A 25,714-nucleotide genomic window follows, 5' to 3' on the forward strand; every position below is an offset into this window, starting at 1 on the left:
GTAACACGCTCACAGCAACATCATACTTTTATTATTACAAAAGATTTCTTCAGCAAACTGCTGTCTGACATCTCTTATGTATTAAACATGGAAAGAGCAAACAACCCCATCTAACGTTACGAGGTTTTCAGGGTCTCAGCTGGTGATCCAGGTAAGTACAACCATTTTCTTTCTTACCCCATCCATTCACTTCCCTTTTTCCAACCGAAGCACAAACAAGCAGCAGCTCCCAGCCCCACTGCTCATAGCGCCAGCTCCTACAAAACAAGCTGACCATTGCAGTACCCATACGGGGACATTTCACGTGTACTAAATTCCAGACGCTCCTCCTTGTGAAGTTTTGCTACCTGGCTTTTAACAGTCTCAAGAGTGAAGAGTTTAAGAGCACGCTTCCCATACAGTCATGAAATGCTTAGTGTTAATAAAATAAACATCTTCTCCTCCTCTGCTGTCTGATGGTGGCAGAGGAGATGCTCACACTGACGCAGTCTTTAAAAAGAAAAGAAAAGTCTCAACAGACCTGCTGTGCTTCTTCAGTGATGACTTTCAGGCATTAGATGCACTTGTGCTGGAAACAATGATGCAATGCAGCATGTTGTTGCCAGAGCAAGTTAGACATTGGATTTGGGAGCAGAATTCAGCGGGATTTCCCTAAGTTCTATCCTCATGCAGAGGTACTCCCCAATTGCAGCCATCAGTGCCGTGCACACGATGTGCACCAGCCACCACGTCAGAGTCGAGGGAAAGTGTGAGTTATAAATCCAGCAGCCCAGAAGATGGAAGAAATGAACTGTGACTGTGAAATCCAAGCACTGTTTTCCACGCCGGATAAAGTACAGCAAGCCCAGAGCGCTGCAAAGTAAAGACAGATGAATAATCAAACTGCACTGTGCCTGTGGGAATGGGACACAGCAAGAGCTAACAGAAGTTATTGGTGCTGCTTATTCAGCTGTTTCGAAACTCAGCCGTTTTAGGGTTAGGTTGTTTCTCACCTTACTCACAGATGCTGCTGCAAGATTTAAGAGGCTCAGAGCATTTTAATTACACGAGGGCAGGGAAATGAGCTTTCAGTTTAAAAAGCCTGACTGGCTCTCTGTGCAATCGGCCCCAATAATCTTTGCCCGGTGGCAGGTGCAAAGTTCATTACTGTTTATAGATCAGTGTTCGTTGAGACTCATTAATTCTGACTTTTGCTTAAATCTCCCATTGAGACAATGAAGTAAAATGTCTTATCCAGTAAGAAAGCCACCTTTGGAGTCAGCAGTTCCCACCTGCACTCCTCTCCAAACAAGAGCAGGGAATAACCTGACCTCAGCAGACATGTTCATCGGGCACTGGGCTTCCAGGAGATGTTTTGGGAGAGGCTGTAGACTATGCTGAATTCTCTTAAAGCTCAATGTTATGAAAGGACACACTCAGGACACCAGAACCATTAGCATGACAGAAGTGCTGTGTGCGCTCCGGCCAGTCGCTGACTTACCAGGTGAGTGCATTGAGGACGAAAGCCATCATGGAGAGCCTCCCAGGCGGAGTCGAGAAGCCTAGAATCTATATAGCATTATTAGTAAGAAATCACAGAACAAATGACAGCCCGGAGCCCGGCCACACCAACACTGCCCTGAGCTGATTATGGTCTATACGAGGAGCCCCAGCAGTTACAGCAGCCCTTCTAGTGGGTCTGTCCCTGCTTAGACACCTGTACGGAAAGAGCTGCTGGGTTCACACCGCCAGGTGAAGGGGATGTGGCAAAGTGGGCTCAGAGAATCGTCTGAGCTGGGAGGGACCTTCACAGGCTGTTTAGTCCGACTGCCCTGCACTGAGTGGGGAGCGGAAGGGTCCGTCCCACACAGCCAGCTGCTATCTGATGCTATCTGATGCTATCGGACACGGGGGGACGCGCAGCCGGACCGGCCTCAGGGCTGCCGAGCGGCGGGGAGCGGACATACGGACACACGGACACACGGACAGGGCCTGGCGCGGCGCAGGGCCCACCGCCCGTACCCTCACCTCGTCGCTGAAGATCTGGTGGAGGGAGGGCCCGGTGCTGCCGAGGGCGCCGAGGAGGGCGAGCCAGAGCCCGAGCGAGCTGTAATAGGCGGCCTGCAGCAGCACCATCTGCGCCACGATCAGCGCCGGGTCCCACACGTAGCTGCGGAACTGCGCCGCCATCGCCCGCCCGCCCGGCGCGACGGAAGCGGCTTCAAGGGGCGGTGTCGGCGTCGCGGCACGGCGCCCCCTGGCGGGCAGGAGGACTCGGTGTGCCGCCGGGTGCGGGCCGCGCCGTGCGGTGCTCCAGCTGCGCCGCTCCGTGGCTTCTCCGCCTCCGTGCGGCCCGGCTAAGCAGGCACAAGTTGCGAGCACAGCGGTGCCGTTTGTCCTGCAGAATCTCCCTTCAGCTCCAGGCCGACACCTGTGGGCTCCGTGCCACAGAGCTGAGCCCTGGCAGCACCTCCGTATTTTGGGCTGCTCCTGGCTGTGGCCTGGCTTTTGGGGGACGATTTCTTCTGCTTTCCTCTTTTCGCATTGGCCCCATGCTGTGCCGAGCCCGGGCTGTCAGCCCTTTGGGGCCTGAGTGCTCTCCTGCTCGCCTGGCTTCAGACACGAGCTCTGCCAGCTTGGGCAGCACAGCCCCGCAGTGCCCACAGCCCATCAGTGCTCACAGCCCAGCAGCACCCACAGCCCAGCAGCGCCCACAGCCCTGTGGGAGGTGCAGAGGAGCCCCCACCGTGGGTGTGGGATATTTCTGGCTCTGGGAGCTCAGATGACGTTCTCTGCTCTTCTCTCGTGACGTTTTGTTCCGTTTTGTTCCATTTCCCTGTATGGGAGGTTCCGCAGGCCGCCTTGCTGTGTGTTTCTCCCCCCTGCTGCTGTGGATGTCACTGTGCTGATGCGTGCTGGACACGTTTCCCTCCCTATTCCCAGACCTGATGTTCCCTGTCAGCACTGCACAAGGCTGTGGGCTGTGCCTGCCGGGCCCTGGTTTGGGCCTTTGGAGAAATGGACTGTGCCAAAGCTCACCAGCTCCATGAGTGCAGAAGTGAGCATGGGGAAAATCCCAGGCCTTCTCTGTCTGCCTGCTGGCAGCAAACTGCTGAGCATCGATGGTGAGACTCGACACTTCCTCTGTTCTCTCTTAGTAGAAATCGGTTTCCTTTCCTGAAATCTGCTGTGCTCGCCTCTCTGAGACGTGCAAGCCATCGCTTTCCTGCTAATTTCCACTTCCTTATTTCTTTTCGAGGCTCTGTGCAACTAAATGTCCTCTGCCAGCAAAAATGAGAGTTGTTTGGTCATCGCTAACCAGAACTCCAGGCTCATGTCACAGAAGTCCTGGCAGGGCTGTTGGTATAATTTCTGGGTATCTTTCCATCAGCAGCAGTATTTCTGCTTTACCCATCCATGCCTGCAATCACAAGATGGTGTTTAAGGAGGTACCAACCTGAATGATGTCCAAATTGGAGTCTCCTCCCTGCTCTGTCACTGCCCCAGAGGTGAAGGTAGCCGTGATGTCAGACACAGGTACAGACTGCCTCTTGTACAGGGAACGTAACTGTACAGAGGCAATGAAGTGCAGTGGCACAAAGGTTTGTGCTCAGTCCCGGGGCTCAGCTGCACCCCATCTCATGAATGCGAAGGTATTTTCTGGCTGGCTTGGCAATGGCACATTGCATGGTTGTGTTTGTCCAACTGCACTCCCTGGCCTGACTGGTTCTCCTCTCCAGGTGCCCCTGGTTAGAGGACTGTATCCTCCTCCTGAAGCACAGGGCATTCTCTCCAAGGAGAGCTTTGCCTCACATCCCCTCTCAGTGGGAAGGGATAAAGTGGACCTGAAAGGGAAATGTTTGGGGGAAACTAAGTGCATCTTCTATTTCCCTTTTCTTCTTCGTTGAAATGAAAGTTGGAGACAGCTGTGGGGGGAAGTTGTGTTAGAAGGGGAAAGGATGCTGAAACACAGAGATGACTGCAGTACATGTTTCTTGTCTGGCTTCTGATTAAAATGTCCTTTTTTTTCCCCAAAGAGCTGACGGCTTTGTGTGTGACAACTGCACGTCACCTGCGTGTGAAAGAAGACATGGCGGTATGCCCAGGGCACAGCAAGTACCTTCAGAAAGTGCCCAGGTCACACGTAACTTCTTTGTCAGGAATATGGAGTAATACCTTATTTATCCGGTGATTCTTTCCATAAGGAATGGCTGTACAGGGTAGTGGCATTCTTCCTCTTCGGGAATCATTTCCTAGAACAGGAAGCTATTTGTTTAGGCCGTGCATATTTTACCAACTGAAGTACAAAGTGCATCTGAACTGATCTCTCTTCATCTGTCCTTTCCCAGGCAGGTAGGAGTGTTTAAAAACTCTCCCTAACGTTTCTCAGTGCTGAGAATCCTGTGCTAAGCCCGTTTTAAAGTCCACCTGTAGGAAGTGTGCTAAGCGTGGCTGGAAAATCTCTTTTCCTGGGACATGCAGTAGAACTTGTGATCTAGAACTGTTAAAGAAGGCTCGGCGTATGGCCTCCTCGGAATTAGACATCTCTTTACTTGTACAGAAATGTGATTCCCCTCACCCTCCTAATGAATTACAGTTGGACACTGCGTGCTGCCTCCAGCATGTTTGTATCACGCACTGGGACTCAGCAGGTGTTTTGATTTTCAGGGTGAGAGCTGGGTATGGAACCCCGGGTTAGGAACAATCGTGGCCAGCCTACGTTATTTCTCTGCCAACTGTAATTTTGAATGTAAAAGGGAATTGATACGCCTTGAATGTGAACATTTGCTGACCGGAACAAATGTGAGGTTCAGTGTGTGCTCTTTCTTTCTTTCCTTCTTTCTTTCCCTTCTGCTTCCCTCACTTTCAGCCAGGTTTCAAGAAGGTGCATCTCAGCTCTGTGTTTTTCTGGCTGGGCTGTCTGTCCTGTCACTGCCCATAAATGTCAGATACCCACCGTTCTTCTTCTGTGTTGTTCCACAGGGGAGAATGCTGTCGTTTTCAGAGGGGATGTTTGAAGGGTAAGATGAAGCTGACTGTGTTATGTCATGGTTTTAAAGAACCACATTACGAGTTCAGTGGCTGCGTTTCCTCTCTGGTGATTGCTTTTGAGATACCGTGGCAGAAACTTTGTGTGTGTGTGTGTGTGGCAGAGGAGTGGATCTGCAAGACACACAGTGAAAATGTCATTGGTAGAGTTATGTAAATTTCTACCAAGGCTGGAAAGTACGTTCTAATTGAGTTTAATTTTCCCTTCTGTTTCCAGAAGCCTGAGCTTTCTCTCGCTTTGTTTGCAGGATTATGCACACAGGTGTGGCTGCGATGGACACTGCCCTGCCCAGTCTGTTGAAGCAGAGAAGCTCAACGTGATCAGAATTTCCTCTGGAGGGAAAACGAGGTTTTGTAGCAGCGTTGAGATATGTGATAACCGGGAAGAGTGCTGCTCATTGTGCTTGTATCTAGAGGAAATTAACAGGAAAGTCACCGGTGTTTGTGGCCACAACACAGACAGCTGGTTTTGAAAGCACCTTTGTGGTTACTGCCTTACCTGGAAAGAGGGGTTAGAAGGGCCATGGCCACATACATACAAGTGTAGGAGTCACATCGAGGGCTAGGGAGAGTTGCACTGCTTCTGTCCGCCCCGTGCTGCTGAAGCTCTCTCTTATGTAGCAGATGTTATCATGGACATCAGCCCATGCAGCATGCTCTTGTTCCCCTCCACCTTCTGCCTGGCTGTGCAGGCTCCCAGAGCTGGAGGCTGACTGCAGCCGGGCTCCCTGCCTGCTCTTCCATGAGCTTCCATGTGATGAAGTGGGGGTGACAAAGAAAGGCAGCAGTCCAGCACATGGCAAGCAGCCCTTCCTCACAGCCTTACAGGCCCTGGGTGCTGAGGAGAATGAGAGGTTTAGTGAGAAATTGCTGGGCACAGAGGGGCTGGTACTCAAGGAAACCACCATCACCTCCATCCTGCTTCCTGCCCTTACCTAGAGGAGTGCTCTCTTTGGATTTTATTTTATCAAGCTCAGAGCAATACTCCTTGTCAGTTCATATGATGCCAGCTGGGATGAAGCTGTGAGGAGAGTCTCCTGCCAGAAAAGCCACAGCTGCAGGCAGTGCTAACACAAACTGATGGGACCTCTTGGCCTCCAATTGCACTCTTATTTCTTCTCAAAGGCAGTTGGAAAGGCTGCTTCACCTGAGAGACTGCCTCATCTGTGGGCATAGTAGCATGAAAAGATGGGACAGGGGGCAGCTACATGTTCTCATGGGTTAGCTTAGCAGCACTGGAGTGAGCTGGGAACCAAATCTAGCTGAGTTGGAGCCCACAACAGACTGACGGGATGACGGCACACATTGCTCTGTCAGCTGGGTGTTGATTCCCCAGTCAGAATGTGTTATTCTCAGTAAGGTAAAGCTCCAATGCAGTGCAATGTGATCACAGTGAACAAGGCACGGGGACAAGGAGCACCCAGTTGTTCAGGTGAACCCCAGGCTGTGCAAGGGCTGAAGTGGATGCTGCCAACAGACACAAACAAACGCTCAGCACGGGGCAAAGCAAGAAAGAATAAAAAGGGAATGAACACACACAGACCCACCTGAAATAGTTAAACTGTGCGGGAGACGGGTGGTGTTTTTTATTGGCCTCGTGGTTTTTCATTACGCTTCCCACTTACACAGAAAAGAGACGGAGCGGTTTCATTTTCCACCTCCGAACAGAACCGCGTGATGTAACGCGCCGCTTTCAGAACCGCGGCGACGACACAGCGAGAGGCGGACAGAAAACCCCTCCGCTATCTGCAAGCACAACACCCTCACTTCTGGAATGCTGCGAAAACCAAACTGGCGCATTCACTTTCCCCCTCTTCATTTCTCCCACCTCTCCTAGTCCCCCCTCCCCTCCTTCCTTTCACTTTCCTTCTCCCCCCCGCCCCGTCCTCTCCCCTCCCTCTCTCCCAGCAGACTCTGACTCTTCCAGCCGGGATGGGGCACGCAACACACGCTGTTTCGCAACCCCCCCCCCTTCTCCCGGCGGGGGCTGCGGGCATTCCCTGCGGGGCGGAGCGGGGCGGGGCGATGCGGTGTAGGCGCTCCGCCTCCGTGGGCAGCACGGCGGCTATAAGTAGCGCTGCGGCGCGGAGCGGGCAGTCGTTGCCATCCGCGTTGGAAGTTGGGATCAGTTCCGTTCCGACTCAGCGCCTCGCCATGCCGCTGCCCCGCGCCGCCTTCCTGCTCAGCCTCCTGCTGGCCGCTGCCGCCGCCGAGTCGGTGAGTGCCGCTTCCCCCCGGTGCCCGCAGCCCCGTGGCTCAGTGTGCCGCTCCTCCTCCCTGCTCGCCCAACCTGCCTTCTCCTATCGGCTCCGAATTAGCGCCGTGTGTGCGGCTGCGGCGTAGAAACGAACCGCTCTCCGTTCCAGCTTCCAGCTCTAACTGCTGGCTACGGACTTATGGCCTTTAATCCCTCTTTTATTGACGGTTTATGATGGCTTAGGAGCGCAGTGCGTTACCGCATCTAGATGCGTGTTACTGTCGTTCCTGGTGTCCCCGTGGCTCTCAGACCATCCTCCCTTTTCGAAGGGGATGAATGAATCGTTTAAGACTTCCTTAAGCATAAGAAAGTAAAATAAAGGAGTTCCAGTGTTTCAGGCTGGTACATGTGTGGCCTTCCCTGTGAAGCAGAGGGTTTGGGGGTCTGCCTTCCCTGTTTGTTTTTGTGTTTGTGGCCCTCTTCCCAATAACACAGGTTCTCTGTGTCTGTTTGAAGGAACTGCTGGTGTTAATTAACGGCAGGAGATGCAAGGATCTCAAAACTAGGTTTAATTATCCACATTGCTGTGTTCTGCATGGGTCTGGGTCTGTGGATGAGCACTGCTTTTCATAAGGACAGGGTGGTGGGCTGCTGGTTGTGGGATAGGAACATCCCATAGAATGCCAGCAGCAGTTGTCAGCTGCTCTTTGCTGAGGCCAACCAACCCCAATCTACTTTGCTCTAATCTGGTGCTTTTATCCCTGCTATGAAACACGTGAGTTGTGCCTTCAAGAACTGGCCCAAACCAGCAGGGCAAACTTTTGGGGCAGACAGCATCTGGAAGCTGCATTGACCATGTTTGGTATGAAATGCAACTTGGTGTCCCCGGGGAACGGAGTGGTCCGCGAGCATCGGATTTCTGCAAAGACAACAAATTTTGAACAGATGGATTCTGTAGATCCCCTACACGGAGCCATATGGAGTGTTTGTCAGTGTCTTCTTGGCTGCGTCAGGCGGGCTGTGCGCTCCAGCACTAATACTGACCTACTCCAGAGCCTTATGCAAACAAACAGTTTGGGTTTCAGGCTGCCGGGGAGGAGACAGGATGACAAGGTTTGGGAGAGCACTGCTGCTCCTCCTCCTCGTTTTTATAGCCTTGCCAAAACGTGCAGGGCTGCACAGCATGCTGCTCTGCGCCTTCTGTGCAGGCAGGGTGAAGGCAGGTAGCTGGTTCTTCACAAGACAGGGATTGTATTTCTTGTGCTTACGTAAGAGTATGGCTTCTGAGAGTGATTTGGTGCCTGAACGTTTCCCCGAGCCTGTGCAAACAGAAAATGCTTTGGCTCCTTTCCCCTCGCACGGCTTGTTGGCGTGGATGGGATTTGTTGGTGTGAAGCAATCCTGGATGTGTAAAAGGGTGGGGACTGTGAGCCAAGTGCATGAGTGTGACGTTGGTTCCCGAGGTGGGTGGCTGCAGCTCAGTGTGAGGACATCACCTGGTTCCCTGCCGGGGGTGGGGGCTTTCCAGCTGGATCTGTGCTCCTCAGCCCTCCTTGAGCAAGTGCTTCAGGGAGTAAAGGCTGTAGGGAGGGCTGTGCTGGGCACCTGAGAGGCTCTGGGGAGATGGGCAGGAAGCCAGCAGTACAGCTAAGGTACAGGATGAGTGGGGCTAAGGAGGAGCAGGGCAGCATCGCAGAGCTCTGCCTGCACTTCTGGCATTTAGCTGGCCCCTGGCAGCATGGGGGGAGGCAGGAGTGTTCCCATCAGTAGTGCCTTTGCTGCAGGCTTGGGCTGCTCCTGTTGTTAATGCTACTGAAGATGACTGCTTCTGCCTTGAGTTCAGCAGTGTGAATGGGCTGCCAGCTGTCCTGCTTTGCTACCTCAGAGAAAGCAGAAAGTTTGCACGCAGTGCTGCATTGTGTTCGTGCATCCCCAGCAGCGCAGCCGAGCAGAAATCCATCCTGAAAGCTTCTGGTTGGGGAGGGAGGGGGGGAAGGCCTCTTGCTGGCTGTGGGCTCCGTTTCTGGTTTAAGGCAATCGTGCCTGGAGGACTTCTGATTGGCAAAGCTGGTGTCTTGTTGATGATAGCCATGTTTGGAAAGTAGTACGGCATTATTAATGTTAAAACCGGTTTGGCTTGTCCTGCTGCCATTGATCCCCCAGGCCTGTTCTTTCTGCTCTTTGCCCAGTTTCTCATCTGTCCCTCCCCATCAAATCAAGACACAACTATCTGTGTGTTTTACTTTATTTTACTTAATGACTTGGCAAGCCCGTGGGGCAGCTGAACGTCTACAACAAATCCTGGCTTTTGCTTTGGCCTACATAAAATACAGAGTGGTAGGACTGGAAGTGGGAGGCGATGCCCCTTGCTCCTGAAGGAGTCTGTGGCTTTTGGTGACCAAACCGAGAGCTGATGGTTGTGATGAATGCTGGGAAGGTGTGGAAGACAGTATGTTCTCCAGTGCTTTGTACCTTGTTGGGAATGGCTGGTGGGATGGAGACTGGGGGCTGAACTTTGAGGTTTGTTGGCTCTCAGAAGCCAAAGTAGCTGGACAATGTGACTGCTTGTTTTCCTGCCCCTCCTGCTGCTGTCTCCCAAGACCTTGACATTTCAAGGTCCTGCTGAGGTCTGTATTCAGTCCAACAGTTGTGGAAATGTTTTTTCCTGTGTCTTCACCTCTTCCCTCCTCTCTGAGCCTTTGCTGTTCCCTTTGTGCCTGAATGTTTGGGGTCAGCAGACTATTCCCTGTTCTCACCATGCCTTTGGTGGTACCCGGTGTTCCCCCAGCACTTGTGTTTTGGAATGGCCCATCACTTTCCTGATGCACTTGTCCCACTTCCACCACGAGGCTGGAGGTTGCTCAGAGTGCAAACTTCAGTGGAATTCTTCCCTTCTGACTCCCATTGCTGGGAAATACTCTGGAATTGTGCTGGCTGGCGGATGGCTCAGGGCTCCCCAGCTAACACTTCAGCTAGATAAAAATGGAGCGTCCATCCTTTGAAGTACTTCTTTGCTCTCAAGATTTATCCGGATTGCTCTTAAATCCTTGCAGCTGGATTCTCCCCTCTCAGCTCAGCATAGCTTGTTCCTCAGTGCCCTATGACGACAGAAGGGTCCTGCTGTTTTTGTAGCCTCAGATGTGAAGCTAATGCAGCTGAAGCACTAAAACTGGACAGATCCAGCACATCTGACCTCTGGGCTGCTGTTATGGAGAATGTGAGACTGTTTGTTGAGACCATGTGGAATGCAAACACTTCAGATTAAGGATTCAAAACGATCTGTGCTAAAATGAGGCTGTTGTGATGAAACTGGGCTTGGTGGCTCTGAATAGGCACAGCAGCCTGATTGGAGTTGGTGTGTAATGAGCTACTGCACTGAAGGGCTGTGAAGGATCCCGTGGTGATGATCTGTTGGGGTCACGCTTCTGGATTAGTTCGAATTTCTATTTGTGTCTTTTTTTTTCTCCACCATGTACTCAGATGTCCGGTAAGTGCTGGTACCTCGGTCCAGCTCTGCTGTGTGCTGCCAGCCCTGCAGCACAGTGTGTGACTCAAGGTTTCTGGCACTCAGCTCCCTGAGACTGCTGTCACTGTGTGAGTAACGGCTCTGCCCCGGCCCCAGTGCAGTGACTCAGATTTGCTTGGCGCTGGGGCACAGAGCTGGGTCCCTTATGGGGGAAGGAGAGGGGTAAATGCAGAGCTGGTGCTGCTGAGCAGCCAGGCTGTGCTGTCTGGCTGCTGCTTCCCATCTCATCTGTCTCAGTTTGTTGCTCTAGTGGGTAAAAAGCTGTTGCTCTCTGCTGTGCTGGCAAAGGCTTCTGAGAAATCAGTTGTCTCAAGCAGCCACTAACTTGCTCTGGCAGCTCAGTGGGTGCTGCCTTTTCAGACATACAGCCAGATAGGGAGAGGAGGCCTATAACATCTGAAGTGACCGAAAGTGTTCGTTGCGAGGCAGAGGAGTGGGAAGCCATAGAGAGGAGGCAAGTGCTGAATTCTGAATCTAGAGAAAATGTCAGCGTAGGAGGGGGAGGCACGTAATGCATAGCTACATTGCTCTCTATTTCCAAAGGCTGACTTCAAAAATACCCTTATTGTAAGAGCCTTGTTTTTGTTAGAAATATGTGCTCGTGTCGGTTTTATCCTCAAGTCCTTTGAGGCTGAGACTGAGTGGTTCCTGTTAGACAAATCATGGGATAACTGAAAAATCAAAGCTGTTAATTAAAATGTCAGCGAGACACTCCTTGGGGTGGGAAGGAGACTGCTAGGCACGTAGCGTGTTACTCAAGCAGCCAGTGTTGTGTAGCAAAACCCAGGTTTCTTTTTTGCTTAAACAAATTGTGTTCTGTTGGTCAAACAAATTCAGTCTTGGGAAGGATTTCTCCCATCTGATGTTGCTCTGCATTGGCTGCCGAGAGGGAGAAGGTGTCTCCATTGCATGGTGAGCAGATCTGTGCTGCCTGTCTGCTCTAAAACTCCGAAGACAAAGTGCTGTGGCCCTGCCCTGTTTACCTTGCTGGGAAGCTGACCCTGCCTCCTGCCCTTTGGCTGCAGTTACAGTCAAACTGTAGCAATAAAAAGAGCCGTTGGTGTGCATTAATGACTGCGCTGGGAAAGTGCCTGCCTTGGACTTGCAGCAAAACAATCTGAATTGCAGAGTGGCTGGGGATCTTGATGTGTCTCGGGTCTGGTTTTGCTCTTGAGAGCAGTGGGGAGGGGGGATGCTGAGCTGGGAGCAGCAGGGCTCCTGTGGGTGGGGGGGATGGATCCTGGCCAGTGTGGTGCAGGGGGAGTTGCAGAACTGCTTCAAGAGCAGAGAAGCTTCTATTGACCTCCTACCTCAAATGGAAATACATGGAGATAGTACTGATGTCAGGAGCTTAAGCTCCAAAGACTCTGTTCCCAGTGAGATAAATATTTATTACAAGTCCATGGTGCAGAGCAGACTCTGGAGCCAGGCTCTTGCAGGAGGCTGTTTATGTGCGGGCTGTTCTTGGCGCTAATTCCAAATTTCCTGAGGCTGAGTATGAGGAGCTGGTACCGTGTGTTGGTTACTAAATGACTTGTTAGTCTGGTTGGGTGCAGGCGTTACAGAGCTGAGGAAGGAGGGAGAAAAGCAATAACTTTGTCACAGCCAGGAGCAGAGGGACTGTGAGGGTGCAGAGAAGTGGTGAGGAAGTGCTGGGGAGCTGCTGGCTGCCAGCTGCTCTGCTTACAAAACAGGGCCCAGAGAAGGGAGTGCTGCTGGGAGCAGGTGGGTCTGTGTAGTGCTGCAGGATGGGCTGCATGGTTTGCAACAGCACTGCTGGCTGCATGCTGGTCCCAAGCCAAGGCCACCTCTGCGCAGCCAGCAATGGCTCTAGTTAAAGAAACAAAACAACACAGCAGAAGATCTCCATGCACCGGAACTCCAATCCTTACCGTAGTAGCTGAGAAAAATCCTTGCTTTTGACATTTCTTTGTTCAGACAAATGCTTATATAAGTACAGGCTCATAGCAGAGTGGTCCCACTCTTTTGTTCCGAGTGCTTTCAGACTGGTAACTTCCTCTGCTGCATGCAGTTTGGCTGGCAGCTTTGCCAGCAGCAAGACCCAAAATAGCCCAACCTGGGCTCAGCTGAAATCTTTGGGCTCCTACTTCTGATTAGATTAAAATGGGTGGGTGGAAGGGGGGGGGAAGCATTTGTAGGGCACTGGGAATCTTGGCTGCACAAACAAGCTGATAGCTGGCTGGGAAAGGCTCCGTGCTCCTGAGCCTTTGAAGTCTGTGTCTGCCCAGCTTAGTCTGCTAACGTGCTGGCATGAGGGAGTGCAGAGAGCCTGAAAATGCACGTCACAGGCTTCTTGCTGAGTGGAAATTCTGCTAGCACGTGTGTTGGGAAATACTGGGTGTTGTATTCTAGGGAAGGGCAGCAAGGGCAGGCCTCGCCCTGGGAGAGGGGGGAAATGTGATATATGAAGTATCCCAAGCTTGAGAAGCAGTCCTGGATGGAGGAGCTGGTGAGCTGGAGCCTTCACATCCTTGTTGCTTTTTCTACCCCCTGGGCAGGGGTCCCGGAGGAGCTTCATGTGTTAGGATGGGCAGCTTGGAGTGAATTGAGAGTCCTAAAATCGAATCCCCTTTTTTAGCCTTGTATAGATTTTGTTTTTTCTGACCTGAGACCTCAGTACTGAACTGCTTACAATTAGATTTGCAATGGCACAGAAACCCCATTGAATTAGATTTGAATTGCTGTCCCTGACCCAGAGAACCTCTCAGGGGGCTCAGCATGGCCCCACTGCAGTTGTTTTCCTCCCTAAGTCACACGAACTCCAGCTTTCCCCTGTTGCAGTTTTCCTTCAAACCTTATCTTTATTTGCTTCGGGGCAAGTGATTGACACGCAGCCATCTGCAGCCCTGCTGAGCTCTGTAACCTCTGGCTGGAGGGGAGCAGCTGCCTCCTGGCTCTGTGGGCTCTGGAGCTGGGCACTGAGTCTTCCCTGCAGTTATTTTGCCTCTAAACAGTTCCCAGTATGTGCCTGGCTGGCGAAGGGCACCATCTTTATGGCTTTGCTCTTGGCTGATAATCAGGTGAGGGCAGTTAAACAGGAATTCATTCCTTTGTAATCTCTGTCCTCCTGTTTGGTCCTGCATTATAGTCTGAGGAGAGAGTAGCTGTGTGTGAGCAGTCCAAAGCAGCTGATGTTTCTCTTGGTATGTGCAGGACAGCCTATTTAGCAAGCTCCCCATCCCTGCAGAGCCCAGGAGGGCTCAACCCTATTGCAGGGAAGGGATCACTCCATAGAGCAGGTCACACTGCAGAGCCCAAGATTAGGGAGTCATCAGCACAGGGATTATGGCCGGGCTGCTGTGTGAGCCCTGGGAGAGCTGCTTGCTGCAGCGTGGCTTAAAGAATCACAGTGGATGTGCAGGCAGGGAGTGTGGGCTAGGCTGTGTGTGAGTGCTGGGCACGTGCTGGTTGCTGGGCTTGGGTAGCCAGGTACCTGCCTGCTTGGACAGAGGGTGCTCCTCCTAATGACATTAAACGAATGATGCTTTGTTAGCCCACGTGTTCCTCTTGCTCTGCCTTACTGAGCAAGGTGCTGCTCTTTGCCTGTGCTACTAAACAAAAATCACATAGTTCTGTATGCTCTTGCCTTACCCATCTGGCAAGAGCTCCCTCAAACAACTTCCATTTTAATTTAAAATGGCAAGATAGAGCTCTCTTTGCCTGCTTCCTGTGTGCTGAGAAGGACGGCTCTGGGCACACCACTCACCCCTTCCAGTGCTGTGGAGTCCCTCAACTCTTCTGCAAGCTTCTATACCTTTGAGCTTGCTTCTTTGCTGCCTGTGGGCAGCTGCCTGCCTTGCCCAGTAGTCCCGCTTTGTTGGAGTGAGCTGGGTGTGTTGTGGGGTTGTCAGCTGGCATTTGCTCATGGCAGCACGGGTCTGGGATAGATGTTTTGTCCCACTGTTCCAGCTGTCCCCTGCCTGACTCTGAAAAAAGCCCAAAAGGGCACTCAGAACTCTGTCAATGTCAGCATGTCATGCTCTGTGTCTATGAAATGCCTTATGGAAAAGGGATGGGGGAAAGCTCTGCCTAGAGACTGCTGGTAGAGCTGATCTATACCCTGATGTTTCTTTTCTGTGGCGTTTCCCCTCAACAGAGGAGTTTTCCCCTAGACCTGCCTGATTGGAGACCCAGTCCTGGCTCCAGCACATACCTATGTGCACGTGGGGCTCGCATCATGGATTTGAGGTAGTCTGAGGTGCTGTTCTTCAACCCTGGCCATTGAAGTAAAACAGGTGATTCATACTGCCATCCTCTTGTGCCTAGAAAAAGCCACAGGAGAACCTCAGGTTCATGTATCCCTGCAGGCTGTAAAGAGTTAACAGGTCCGTACTTCAGCCACTCCATTTGCAACCTCTCAGGCTGGCGTGGCTCCACATGCTTTTGTCTAGGAAAGCTGACTTTCACCTTGCTCCTGTTTACTCCTGGATATGTACACAGTGCTGGGAAGGGAGACGCACAGACCTCCAGGCCGTGTGGTTGTGGAGTTGTAAAGGAGATAAAGAGCTCCCTGTGCTCCAGGTGCCTCAGTCTCTGCAGATCTGTGTCCTGTGCAGCTTGATCGGAGACAGTGAGCAGCCTAAAAGCTGTTCAGTGTCTGAAAGCCTTGTTCCAGTCCCAGAATGCTTGATTTTTTTGCAAAAGCTGTGGTAAGGATGGTGTGGGCTGCTGTAGGCAACTGCCTGGGTTTGGTATTTCCCAGAACTAGGCAGCAGCTGGGGGAGCTGCCCATGGGGCAGAGATCTGCCTGGTGGGGCTGTGAGCAGAGGTCCGTCAGGGCTGCAGCTGTGCTCCCACTGGAGCAGGGCACATGGTGCCCATCTCTGTCTGGCTGTGCAGCCTGACCTGGGCTCATGTGAGGCCTCTGTGCTGGGAATGGTGTCCACAGTTCACGTGTCTGATGTCTAGCAGGGCATAAACTTTTATTTTTGCCACTGGCAGGCAGGAAAAGCTGCTCCATCCCTAGCACACTGGCTAATCCCCTTAGTGCTTACTGGGGATCAGAGCTGCTTAGCGTGAGGAAGAAATCCTGGAAGCTGCCTCCTGCAGTAGCAGTGGTTTTCTGCTCAGACCTCTCCTGGAAGGAAGCCTGTCAATAGCAGGGCTTGGCTTTGGCTGCTGGGGCAATATGGGCTGGCCCAGCAACCAGTGTGCTGCTCCCAGTGGGTCTCCAGCAGGACTCTGAGCAGTGCCTGTGCCCTTCTCCAGCTGGCAGCTGCAGAGGGTGTTCAGCTCAGTGTGGCCTGAGATGGATTGGCAGGGGCTGCCTGCTGCTGCCCCACATGTTCTGTGGCCTGGCAGCTCAGGGGATGCTGTGATTGTAGGGAGGCTGAGCCTTCCTTCTCAGAAAGAAATGGCACTTCTACAGGGAAGCCTGTGGTGCTTGAGAAGCCCTGAGCCTTTGCTTTTAAGTCTGTGAAAGCACCGTGTGCCTTCTCACAGGTGTGTATGCAAGGAATGTGCCTGCTGCACATGCTGTACCCACCGTAACTCCATTTGGGCTGCCAGGTCCCATCTCAGGAACCTGTTCCTTGGGAGCGTGTGTCCCGGTGCCTGGGGGGCACACACACAGCAGGGCACACACCGAGGTGCCTGGCAGCCCTTCAGCTTCCTGTGCTTTGGGGTGAAGCTGTATGAATAAGATTTGCTGCCCACAAGAAAAGCTTTCTGTGGGCTTTGAAGAGCTCTCCTGGCTTCCAGGAACTTCCATGCCCTTACTCAGGAGGATGATGAAGAGTGAGTTTGGGGAACGCTCCCCTGTAATCTTATTTACGTTTGTGAGTCAGTAATTTCCTTGTTATGTCCTCTGGCTTGTAAACACTGTCTCTCCTGATTTAAATAGGGCTTTCTGATAGACGAACGTGGTGCATTCCACAGTCTGTACTAATCACCGTGGCTGGCTGCCATGGCTTTGCTTATGCCTGGGCTGATCTGATAAGCCAGCCTGCTGTCCAGCCACTCGTTAGCCTGAATGTGGCTTTCCTTGAGCCACCCTGGCCAGGGGAGCCCGTTGACTGCTGTGATTCACGGCAGTGTGAGCTGGTGTGGGGTGCGGCTCAGCCTGGCTATCTGACCTGGCAGCCTGCTTGAGCAGACACACAGCAAACATGGCCCTGCTGTCCTAGCTCAGGCAGATTGGAGTTCATCCTCCCTGTACCTCGATGGGATGGCCACAAGCTGTAATAGGAGCGTGGCTGCGTGCTGGCAGCAGTTTCCATGGCGGGTCAGGTTTTGGCTGGGTTTCATGTATCTTGAGATGGATTTGCCTTGGGGCAAGTGATCAACAACGTTGGGAACACCTGGTTCCAGGAGGCAGGAGGGTTTCTTCCCTGCAGTCCTTCCTCCCCAGGCCCCTTCCCATTGCCCTGTGCCAGCTGAGGCAGAGAGGAGCAGGGCTCTGGGGGAGCTGGGCTGGATACTTCCTGCCCTGTGGCTGTTCACTTGGTTGTCCTCCAGCAGAGTTGCAGGGGAAACCAAAGATACCACAGTTAAGCTAATGAAAAGCACAAATAGTAGCCACTGCTCCTTGTGCAGAATGAGAAGCATCCTGCTCTCACCACAGGGCCTTGTTTGTGGCAAAACAACTATGCTAATGGCAGGGAAATCTGGGCTGGGGCAGTGGGCAAAGGAAGTTGACATATGGCTTGTGTTGGATTGTTAGCATTCACCTCTAAAATCAATAGTGGGCACAGTTTGTCGGTTGGTTTGTCATGCAGTGTCATTGCTGGGATGGAGGCTGTGTCACACCTGGCTGGGCTTCAAGTCCTGGAGCTGCACGTTCTGTCCTAGCAAAGCAGTGAGCAGCAGAGCTGGGGGATGAGACCAGGATCCAACTACCCACGGTCTCTGCTCTCCCATCCCCTGTTAGGCTCTCATGAGATGTACTTTCCCAAAGCCATCGGGTCTGAAGAGCTGTGGAGTGAAGGCATAGTTGCAGCTATTTAGAAATGTTCTCCTGGGATAAACCTCCAGGACTTAAACCACAGAGATGTTGAAGTGCATGCCCAGCATTTCTGTGGGGACAGCAGAAAAAACAATGCGGCAGCTTAGCCCTTAGCTATGGGACCCGTCTGCCTGCATCATGCTCCTTGCCTTAGGGGAAGGGGTTAAGTTCCCGCCATGCCAATGACTTCATGGCTGTGGAATTGGAGGCAGCTGAGCTGGAATCTGTGGGCTGGTGTTGGGCAATACAACTGCATCTGCAGGACCCTCACCTGGCCCCAGGCTCCCGGGAGAGGAGAGATGCTTTGGGGAACCTGCATAATCCTGGCAAGAGCGGAAGGTTTGGGCTTGTGGCTCCTTCAGGACCTGAGTGCAAATCAGTCCTGGTGTCTAAATTGCTGCTGTGGCCAAACAGCTGATTGTCTGAGTGGCTCTTCTGGCCTGGCTGCTCTGCAAGCTGGGCAGGCTGCCCTTCTACACTGCTGTTTTTCTAATGTGTGTCTGCAGCTCCAGCCGTTAGACCCTCAGATCCTGGACTTTGTTTCATAGACTTGTTTCAATAGGTGAGGCAGGGGAAGCTCTTCCTTTGGGCAGGTCGTTATTGACAGCGGTTGCTTTTGAACATCCCACCGAACTGCAGTGCAATTCAGCGGAACTGACGGACCAGTTTTAACCCTTGGATAATAAAACAGGGTTGTTCTCAGTGTGGGAAGCAATGAATTGCCTCAATGTGAAGCTTCAGTGCTGTGCAAAAAACCAAAACCCTGCCTTATAGGTGCCAGGCTTTTTCTCTGGGAACAGGAAGTTCTTCCAAATCCCCCCCCTTACGACAAACTGAAGGCATTGTTTTTTGCTACAAACTCCTGACCAAGATCCTGTTGTGTTGTTTCCATCCCGTGGTGGTTCAGTGAACCTCCTGAATCTGCGGCCCTCAGGAAATTCCCCTCTATGACTTCGTGCTTCTGTTCTGAGAAATTCTAGGGGAATTCAGCTGCTTCCAGTGAAGATAATGCTCTTGTCGGAGAGGAAGTGCAGCATTTAATGTGCTTGTGATGGAAGCAGTGTGCTCAGCACAGGTCCTGAACTGCTGATCTTTTGTGAAACCCTTCAGTTGCCTGAAACTTAACTCTTATCTCCCCCCCTGTCCCCAGGTGAGAGAAACAGAGACCATGGATGCCCAATGGCTTGGCTACCCTGGCTCCGGAGACCTGCCAGATGATGAAGATATCGGTGACTTCACCACTCACTTAACTTCTGATGAGTTTGATATAGATGAAATATCTGGCTCTGGAGGTGAGTAGGGAAGTTTATAACCCTGTGCCAGTAGCAGCAGAGTGATTGAGTGAGGGTACAGCCAGAGCTCCAGAGGGAACTGTGGTGTGCCAGGTGAAGATGGAGGGAGCCATGGGTTGGAGGAAAGCAGTGCAAGTGGCTGTACCATGATGCTGAATCACTTGGGGAGGGCAGAGTCCAACCAGATGTGTCTCACTGCATGCAGAAAGGCACTGTGCTGGCTGGGGCTCTTTCCTGTAGAACTGTGAAGAGCTTGTGAGAGACTTAACAAATAAGTAAAATTCTAATCTCCAGGCAGTGTTAAAAGGCTTAAAGCTTACCTTGTTTGGCCTCAGCTGAGACAGTGAAGGACTAAGTGGTGTGCAAGTGAACTCTGTGACATGCAAAGCTCCCTGCCCAAACCAGTTTCAGCAGCTCCTTGTCCCCTTTATGTGAGCATTTGTTCTCTAAATGGAAAAGAACAAGTCCTGAAATCGGTACCTGACATGTTTGGGCAGATCTGGTGACTAGAGGTTTAGCAAGCTATCCTCTAGGGGTGGGTGGTGAAAGCTTTGCCCTCCCTTGGCATTAGTTTAGCAAGCTGTGGCAGACCTGCTTTGCAGAGCAACTCCAGATAATCTGCAGCAGGGTCCCATGGATACAGCTAAAGATCCCTGCTGTGCATGAGGTGTTGCTCTTGGGATTGCATCTTTTGGTCTTCTGCAATCAGAACTATTAAGTGATGGCTGCTCCAGCAGATAAGAGGGAACTGTATTCAGGAGAGAACTGGAGTCCTAGTTAGACTGCAGGTACTGGGAGTGTTGGAATTATGGTGAAACAGCTTGTAAAGTGAGGAAAACTTAATGTGCTTTCCTTCCCTTCCTGCAGACTACTCTGATTCTGATGATACCACGTTCCTGACCACTGTGGATACTCCTGTGGTAGGTGTTGCCTTTGCATTTTTTTTTTTAAGCCACTCTGGCCCATCTCTGAAGCATTCTGAATACCCTTCCCCCTGCAAGATGAGGCACCGAGACAAATCTGCCTGCATGAGCCAGAGCAGCATACTTCTAAAGCACTGAGCAAACTTTCCTTTCCTTGCACACCCTCCTACTTTCAGCTGCAGGTAGGCTGGGTGCTGCTTACTGATGGGTGTGGTCTGTTCTGTGCAGATATCTGACAACTATATCCCTGGAGATACAGAGAGAAAGATAGAAGGTGAGAAGAAAAACACGATGCTGGACAATGAAATCATTCCAGACAAAGCTTCACCTGTTGAAACGAACCTGTCCAACAAGATCTCCATGGCAAGCACAGCCAACAGCAGCATCTTTGAAAGAACAGAGGTTCTTACAGGTAATAATTCACATTGTTCTTAAACTCTAGTGATAAATTATTCATACTGTAAATCAAAGTGGCTTGCATTGTTCTCTGGGGAGCAGTTCCCCTTTGACAAGGGAAGTGAGTTGCATTACCACTGTGGTTACCTGTGCCTTGAGTGGCAGAAGAGCTTATTGCTTGCTTTGCTGGGTAAACAGCTTGTTTTTGAGCTTGTCACCTGATGTTGGCTTAAACAAGTGTCACACAAGTCATATGACAGCTGCTGTGCACCTGCCAGCTTTCAGCCAGAGGCATATCTAGCCATGAATCAACAATGTCATAAACTTCTAAAGCAAACACTGGCATTGTCCTTCTAACCTCTGCCCAAGGCTTGCTTTTTCTGAGCCCTGCCAGGGATGTAACAGCTCTTGCAAGGTGTCTGAGCACCTCATCAGCTATTAGAAATCCACGTTACTCTGCCTGGAACAAAACCAAGCAGCATGTGGGACAGATCTGTCTCAAGGCAAGCTTCATCCTGTGCTCAGCATGATGGTCTGAGCACTGATCTTGGCAGGTCATGTTGGTATGCAACCATCCTCTGCCTGGAAGATTGGATTGCCAGGCCAGATGTCTTAGTGCAGTGAGAAGGTGTCACAGCACAAGATAAACTTGATTGAAGGAGAGGGGAGAATCTTGGTGGAGAGCTGTTGCAGAGTATTTGATGTAAGGAGTCTCCAGAGTGTGCTCACACAGCCAATTAACAGCTCATTCAAATGAAGGCGGTGCCACCTTCCTGGAGTTGATGGTGTCAGTGAGTTGGGGTATGGCTCTTCCTTTGTCTTCAAGCACGAAGGTTGTCTTATCAGAAGTCCTTTTTAGCCCTTAACTGGAAGATTAGTGTGGGATGTGATTGGTTTATGGACGGATAAAGATCCCACGAACATCTTCTGGTGCAGAAGATGTCAGTACCTGTGGTGATAAGCGTGTGGGCTAAGCTGACTCTGGGGGCAGTTCTGGGAACTGGTGCTGTTGACAGATCTTGATCTAGGAACTTGGATTTGCCTCGGAGTTCAGTCTGAATTCCATGTTTCCTTTCCCCCTGCAGCTCTCATTGCAGGAGGAGCGGTTGGCCTCCTGTTTGCTGTCTTCCTGATCCTCCTCTTAGTCTATCGCATGAAGAAAAAGGATGAAGGCAGCTACGACCTTGGGAAGAAACCCATCTACAAGAAAGCCCCTACAAACGAGTTCTACGCTTAAAGCTCAGCGGCATTCTGTGCCCCTCAAGGGACAAATGGACCATATGGAAACACTGTGCCCTCCAATGAGACATGTTGAACAAACGCTCTTTTTGGATTGAATTTCAAAGTGACTTTGGGGGGGGGGGAAGGAACCAAACTTTCTACACGACCCATCCTGCTCAGCTAACAAGGGCCCAATGAAATACAAAGAGTCTTGGGGGGGGGCGGGGGAAGCCTCAGTGTACTTTCTATTTTTCTAAAGCCTAGTGTAAAAACAATAAAGATGCCAAACTTTCTGCTTGTTTTTATAGAGGGTATATAAACACCAAACAGACTGTATGGAAGCAAACACCATGTGTTTGCAGGCAGCGTGCTGTGCTCAGATTGGCCGCTTCTATGGAAGAGATGTCTGTTAGCAAGGTTCATAAAAGAAAAGCCATCTTGCAGCAGGCTGTTGGTGTGAAGTGTTTTCGTGAAGAACTATTTATGAATCTCTTACACTACCAATCACGTGGCCTTACTGGGGAGCAGAGGGGCCCATAGGGCTCAAATCCCCCGATGCCATAAAGGGCAGATGGGAATGTCTTCCCCAGGAGACTTCTGTCTCTTCCTGTCTGCTCCAGGCAGGGGTTGTTAGTCGTGCAATCAGGACAGCCCCTTTCTCTTGGCTGTGTGACACCCTTTCCTTGCCTTTGCTCTTTTTAGGATTGCCTGTCGGGTTTTTATAACAAGGTTTTTTGAAGAGGATAGGCTGATGTTTATATCGAAGTTTTGTAGAGATTGTTTTGAAATAATAAGAATAATAATAATAAAAAACAAATCTACTTTTTTAATTTCCTCAGATTTATTTTTTCAGTCCCGTTGTGTTTCCTTTGGGCTTTTATCTCTGGAGATGTTTATGAATCATATTCAGACCTGCAGCAGTTACCTGCGGTGTGTCACAGGTTTCTTCTGCTTCTATAGCAGCTACTGTAGAGGGTACAAAGATATTTATGGTTTTCCTGTAATGTAGCTTTTGGTTTGTTTTTTTTTTAATTATTATTTTTTTTACATAGAATTATTTATAGTTTCTGGAATGGCTGCTCTTTGCATCTGGTGACTTTTATCCTTCTTATGTGAAACACTAATATAATGAGTCTCTGTGGAAACTATTTAAGCTTTATTCTGTGAATTTTAATTATAAATTCAAGGCAATAACTTTTGGAATTAATCTGTATGCAAAATTGGATTTGTTATATGATTGAAGTAGGGGAAAGTTTTAGTATTTCTAGCCTGTAATATATTATAATCAGTCCTATAGAGCTCTATATTATATTTTTACTGAGAAATATACAGCTAAGAGTGTGAAGGCTGGAGGTAACCCTTCAGCAGCCTCTCTGTCTGTGAGGCTTGGTCTGTTTTGTTCTGCTGTTTGGCCAGCATCTTGCCTGGAGTGCCAGTGGGCTTTGGGTCTGCCTGGGTGGCAGCTCCCAGCTGTGGCTCTTGTGTTGCATATGGTATATGTAGCTCCTACCTCTCAGACCCATTTCCAGTGCTCCAAGAGCAGAGGGTGCAGTGCGTGTCCTGTGTCTGTGCTTTGGGATGGTGTTGCAGGCTTGCAGCTGTTTGGTGTGGTTTGAGGCCCAACCTGGGTAGGCAGCATGAAGCTGGTGTGATCTAAACAGCTCCTTCAGCCTCTTGAGCAGGACTTTGGGGCTCGTGGCTGGTTGCTTAGAGGCAACAGCACAAAGAAATGGGGCTTTAGCTGGTGGCAGCTGCTCCTTGGTGCTATACTGGAGCAGCGGGCGGCGATGTGAGCATGGGAGGACTTTCCCAAGGGTCCTCCTTCAGCACGTGTGTTTTTGGAAGCTGCAGGCTCTGGGGTGCTCTAGAAACCATGTAGAGTTGGATGTTCACTGCCTATGGACAGCACTGCCAGGAAGGCAGAAACACTGTCTGCTTCTCTGGCTGTTTTGATTCTCGTGTAACTGCTCTCGGGGATTTTCCACTGTTACTGACTTCTATTTTTTTTTTTCCCCCACAAATAAACTGGTACTTTCTAAAATTGGCTTCTTGGACTGTTTCTGATCTAGGATTACTTTTGGGAACTGGATAACAGAGCCTGTGTGTGTAACTCCTTGGTTTACCAAAGGGAGAGGTGAGCTGGGAGTGCTGTGGCAGAGCCCTGCAGCTCAGAGGGGCTTTGTCACTGTCCCTGTCCCTGCTGCCCTGTGAGCTGCCCCTGTAGGAGCAGCAGGGCTGCGCTTCTGGAGCAAGCTGGTTAAGCAATGGTGGAGCCTGCATGGCCTCCAGGTGGGAGCGTGCATCCTCTGTGCCAGCTCAACCCAGAGCAGCTCTTTGGTAAGCTTTGGAGGAGGCTGTGGCTTCTCCAGTCCCTCCACCCTGGCACTTTGGTGTTCCTGAGGGATAGGGCTGGCTCTGCTTGCTGGGATGAGTGCTGATCTCCAAGGATGTGCTGTATTTCAATGGATTATTGCTGTTGAGGAAATCTAATTGCTCTCTCCCTACTAGGAACTCCTGCTCTGGGCAGCTGGGAGCAGTGTGTGCTCTCTTAGGGCTGCAGACACATTGGTTCTGTGCTGCTGCCTGCTCTGTGTCCAGTACTTCAGGTGAGGCTGGGCTGGGCCAGGCTGGCATCTGCTCCTGGGAGCTGCTGTTTGTCCAGACGTGGTGATGTATGCCTGTATCCTCTGTGTTCTCATGCCTCCAACAGCTGGGATGGGCTCTTGGCCTTGCTCCTCAGGACAGCATTTGTTTTGTCTCTTCCTTTCCCCAGGGCTTCATTTCAGTTGCAGGAATCCCTTGTGCTGTGTTTGTGTAGAATGCTCTGGATGGGCTCTGCAGGTCACAGTGCAGCACCCGTAGGCTCTGCTCCTCGCTACCCATCGCCTTTTGCTGATGCTTTGCGGGGAACCCACCCCCCCCTTCCTCCCCGGTTCCGGCCCTGCCTGTCATTCGGTCTCGTTCGGTCTCATTTCCCCCTTGTGCAGCTCAGCTCTCACACCATAACCCCCTTTTGCAGATAGAGCTGTGCGCGGGGCACTGCCGCCCTCTGCTGCGGCCGTTGTTCTCTGCGCCATGGGGCACTTCGGGCTGGGCTCCTCCGGGATGCTCTGAGCCGGGACCGGTGACCCCCGTTACCCCTCCCCGGGGCTCTCCCGAGCCCGGCTCCGCTTTGTGGCTGCTGCCCCCTCCCGGCACTGCACGCACCCCGCAGGGTTTTCTCTTTCTCCTCCTCCCATCACCCTTCTCTCTCCCCCACCTTCCCCCAAGTCTTACTATAGCTTTGAGCCCCCCACAGGTAACAGCTTCAGAGAGCTCCCATATCGTCGTGATGGCTGAGCACTTACCAGCCGGTTCACCCAGACTGTGGTGGGAATGGCTCAGGAGAGATAAGCATCAGCAAAGTGTCAGCTATGGCAGGCCAAAGCTCGAGGCTGGACTGTAGTGTGCCCTGAAAGGTGCCCAGGACCTGCAGTGAAGCACTGTTCCTCTGCAGAAGGCTTCAAAAAGACACCAGGGTGCAGGTGTTGCTCCCACCACATCAACCTGACCTTGGCTGTGCTGAGCATCACTGAGAGCAGCTTTGAGGTCAGACCAGGGACACGGGAGCCAGAAGGGGCGGGTGGGGATTTTACTGCTGGAATATAAATAGCTTGGGATACGTGTAGGTGGGAAAAGATGCGTTTGTCCTGGAAACATAATGTGGAGCCAAGGTGTGTTGGTTGCATGCTGTGGGTGCAGCACAGTGCTGTGGGGAGCTGGTGCAGTTGGGTTTCTGGGGCCACAATGACCAGCAGTGCTGCCAGGCTTGTTTCTGGTTCATCTTCCAAATCCATCTGTGTCAAACGTGCATCAAAGTCCCACTCCTCCCCTTGAGCTTTCAGCTGGGACTATGAGGTCTGGGTCTATACAGCAACCTTGGGAAGAGGCACAGCTTCAGCCCAAAGCCAGAGCAGAGCTGGTGTGAGGACTAGGGGTGCCAGGGCTCTCTATACCCCACAGACTTCTGCTGTCCTCAGAGTGCTCCTGGTGCAGAAGCACTGCTCACCCCCCAGTGCAGCCCTTGTGCCATCTCCCTCCCAGGAGAAAGTTTTAGGGCACCTGGCCCGATAGTGACATTGCAGAGGGGAAAAGGCTGGTTTTTAATCACTGCCTGATTAGTTGGTG

General features: G+C 51.5%; 2 protein-coding genes across 2 annotated transcripts; one reads left to right on the plus strand and one right to left on the minus strand.

Annotated features, from left to right (window-relative positions):
* Window positions 1-9: 9 nt before the first annotated feature.
* SYS1 (SYS1 golgi trafficking protein) lies at window positions 10-2,212 on the minus strand. Its single transcript, XM_072349856.1, has 3 exons — window positions 2,008-2,212; window positions 1,481-1,548; window positions 10-852 (listed from the first exon to the last, which is right to left on the minus strand). The coding sequence occupies exons 1-3, from the start codon at window positions 2,167-2,169 to the stop codon at window positions 612-614; spliced, it is 471 nt and encodes a 156-aa protein (XP_072205957.1). The 5' UTR covers window positions 2,170-2,212; the 3' UTR covers window positions 10-611.
* Window positions 2,213-7,091: 4,879 nt separating this feature from the next.
* Window positions 7,092-23,588, plus strand: SDC4 (syndecan 4). The gene is made up of 5 exons (XM_072350149.1): window positions 7,092-7,245; window positions 18,866-19,007; window positions 19,875-19,927; window positions 20,159-20,342; window positions 21,412-23,588. Exons 1-5 carry the CDS (start codon window positions 7,183-7,185, stop codon window positions 21,561-21,563), a joined length of 594 nt encoding a protein of 197 aa, XP_072206250.1. The 5' UTR covers window positions 7,092-7,182; the 3' UTR covers window positions 21,564-23,588.
* The last annotated feature ends 2,126 nt before the right edge of the window (window positions 23,589-25,714 follow it).

Source organism: Excalfactoria chinensis, chromosome 15, assembly GCF_039878825.1.
Source record: "Excalfactoria chinensis isolate bCotChi1 chromosome 15, bCotChi1.hap2, whole genome shotgun sequence".
In the NCBI taxonomy this organism is placed as follows: Eukaryota; Metazoa; Chordata; class Aves; order Galliformes; family Phasianidae; genus Excalfactoria; species Excalfactoria chinensis.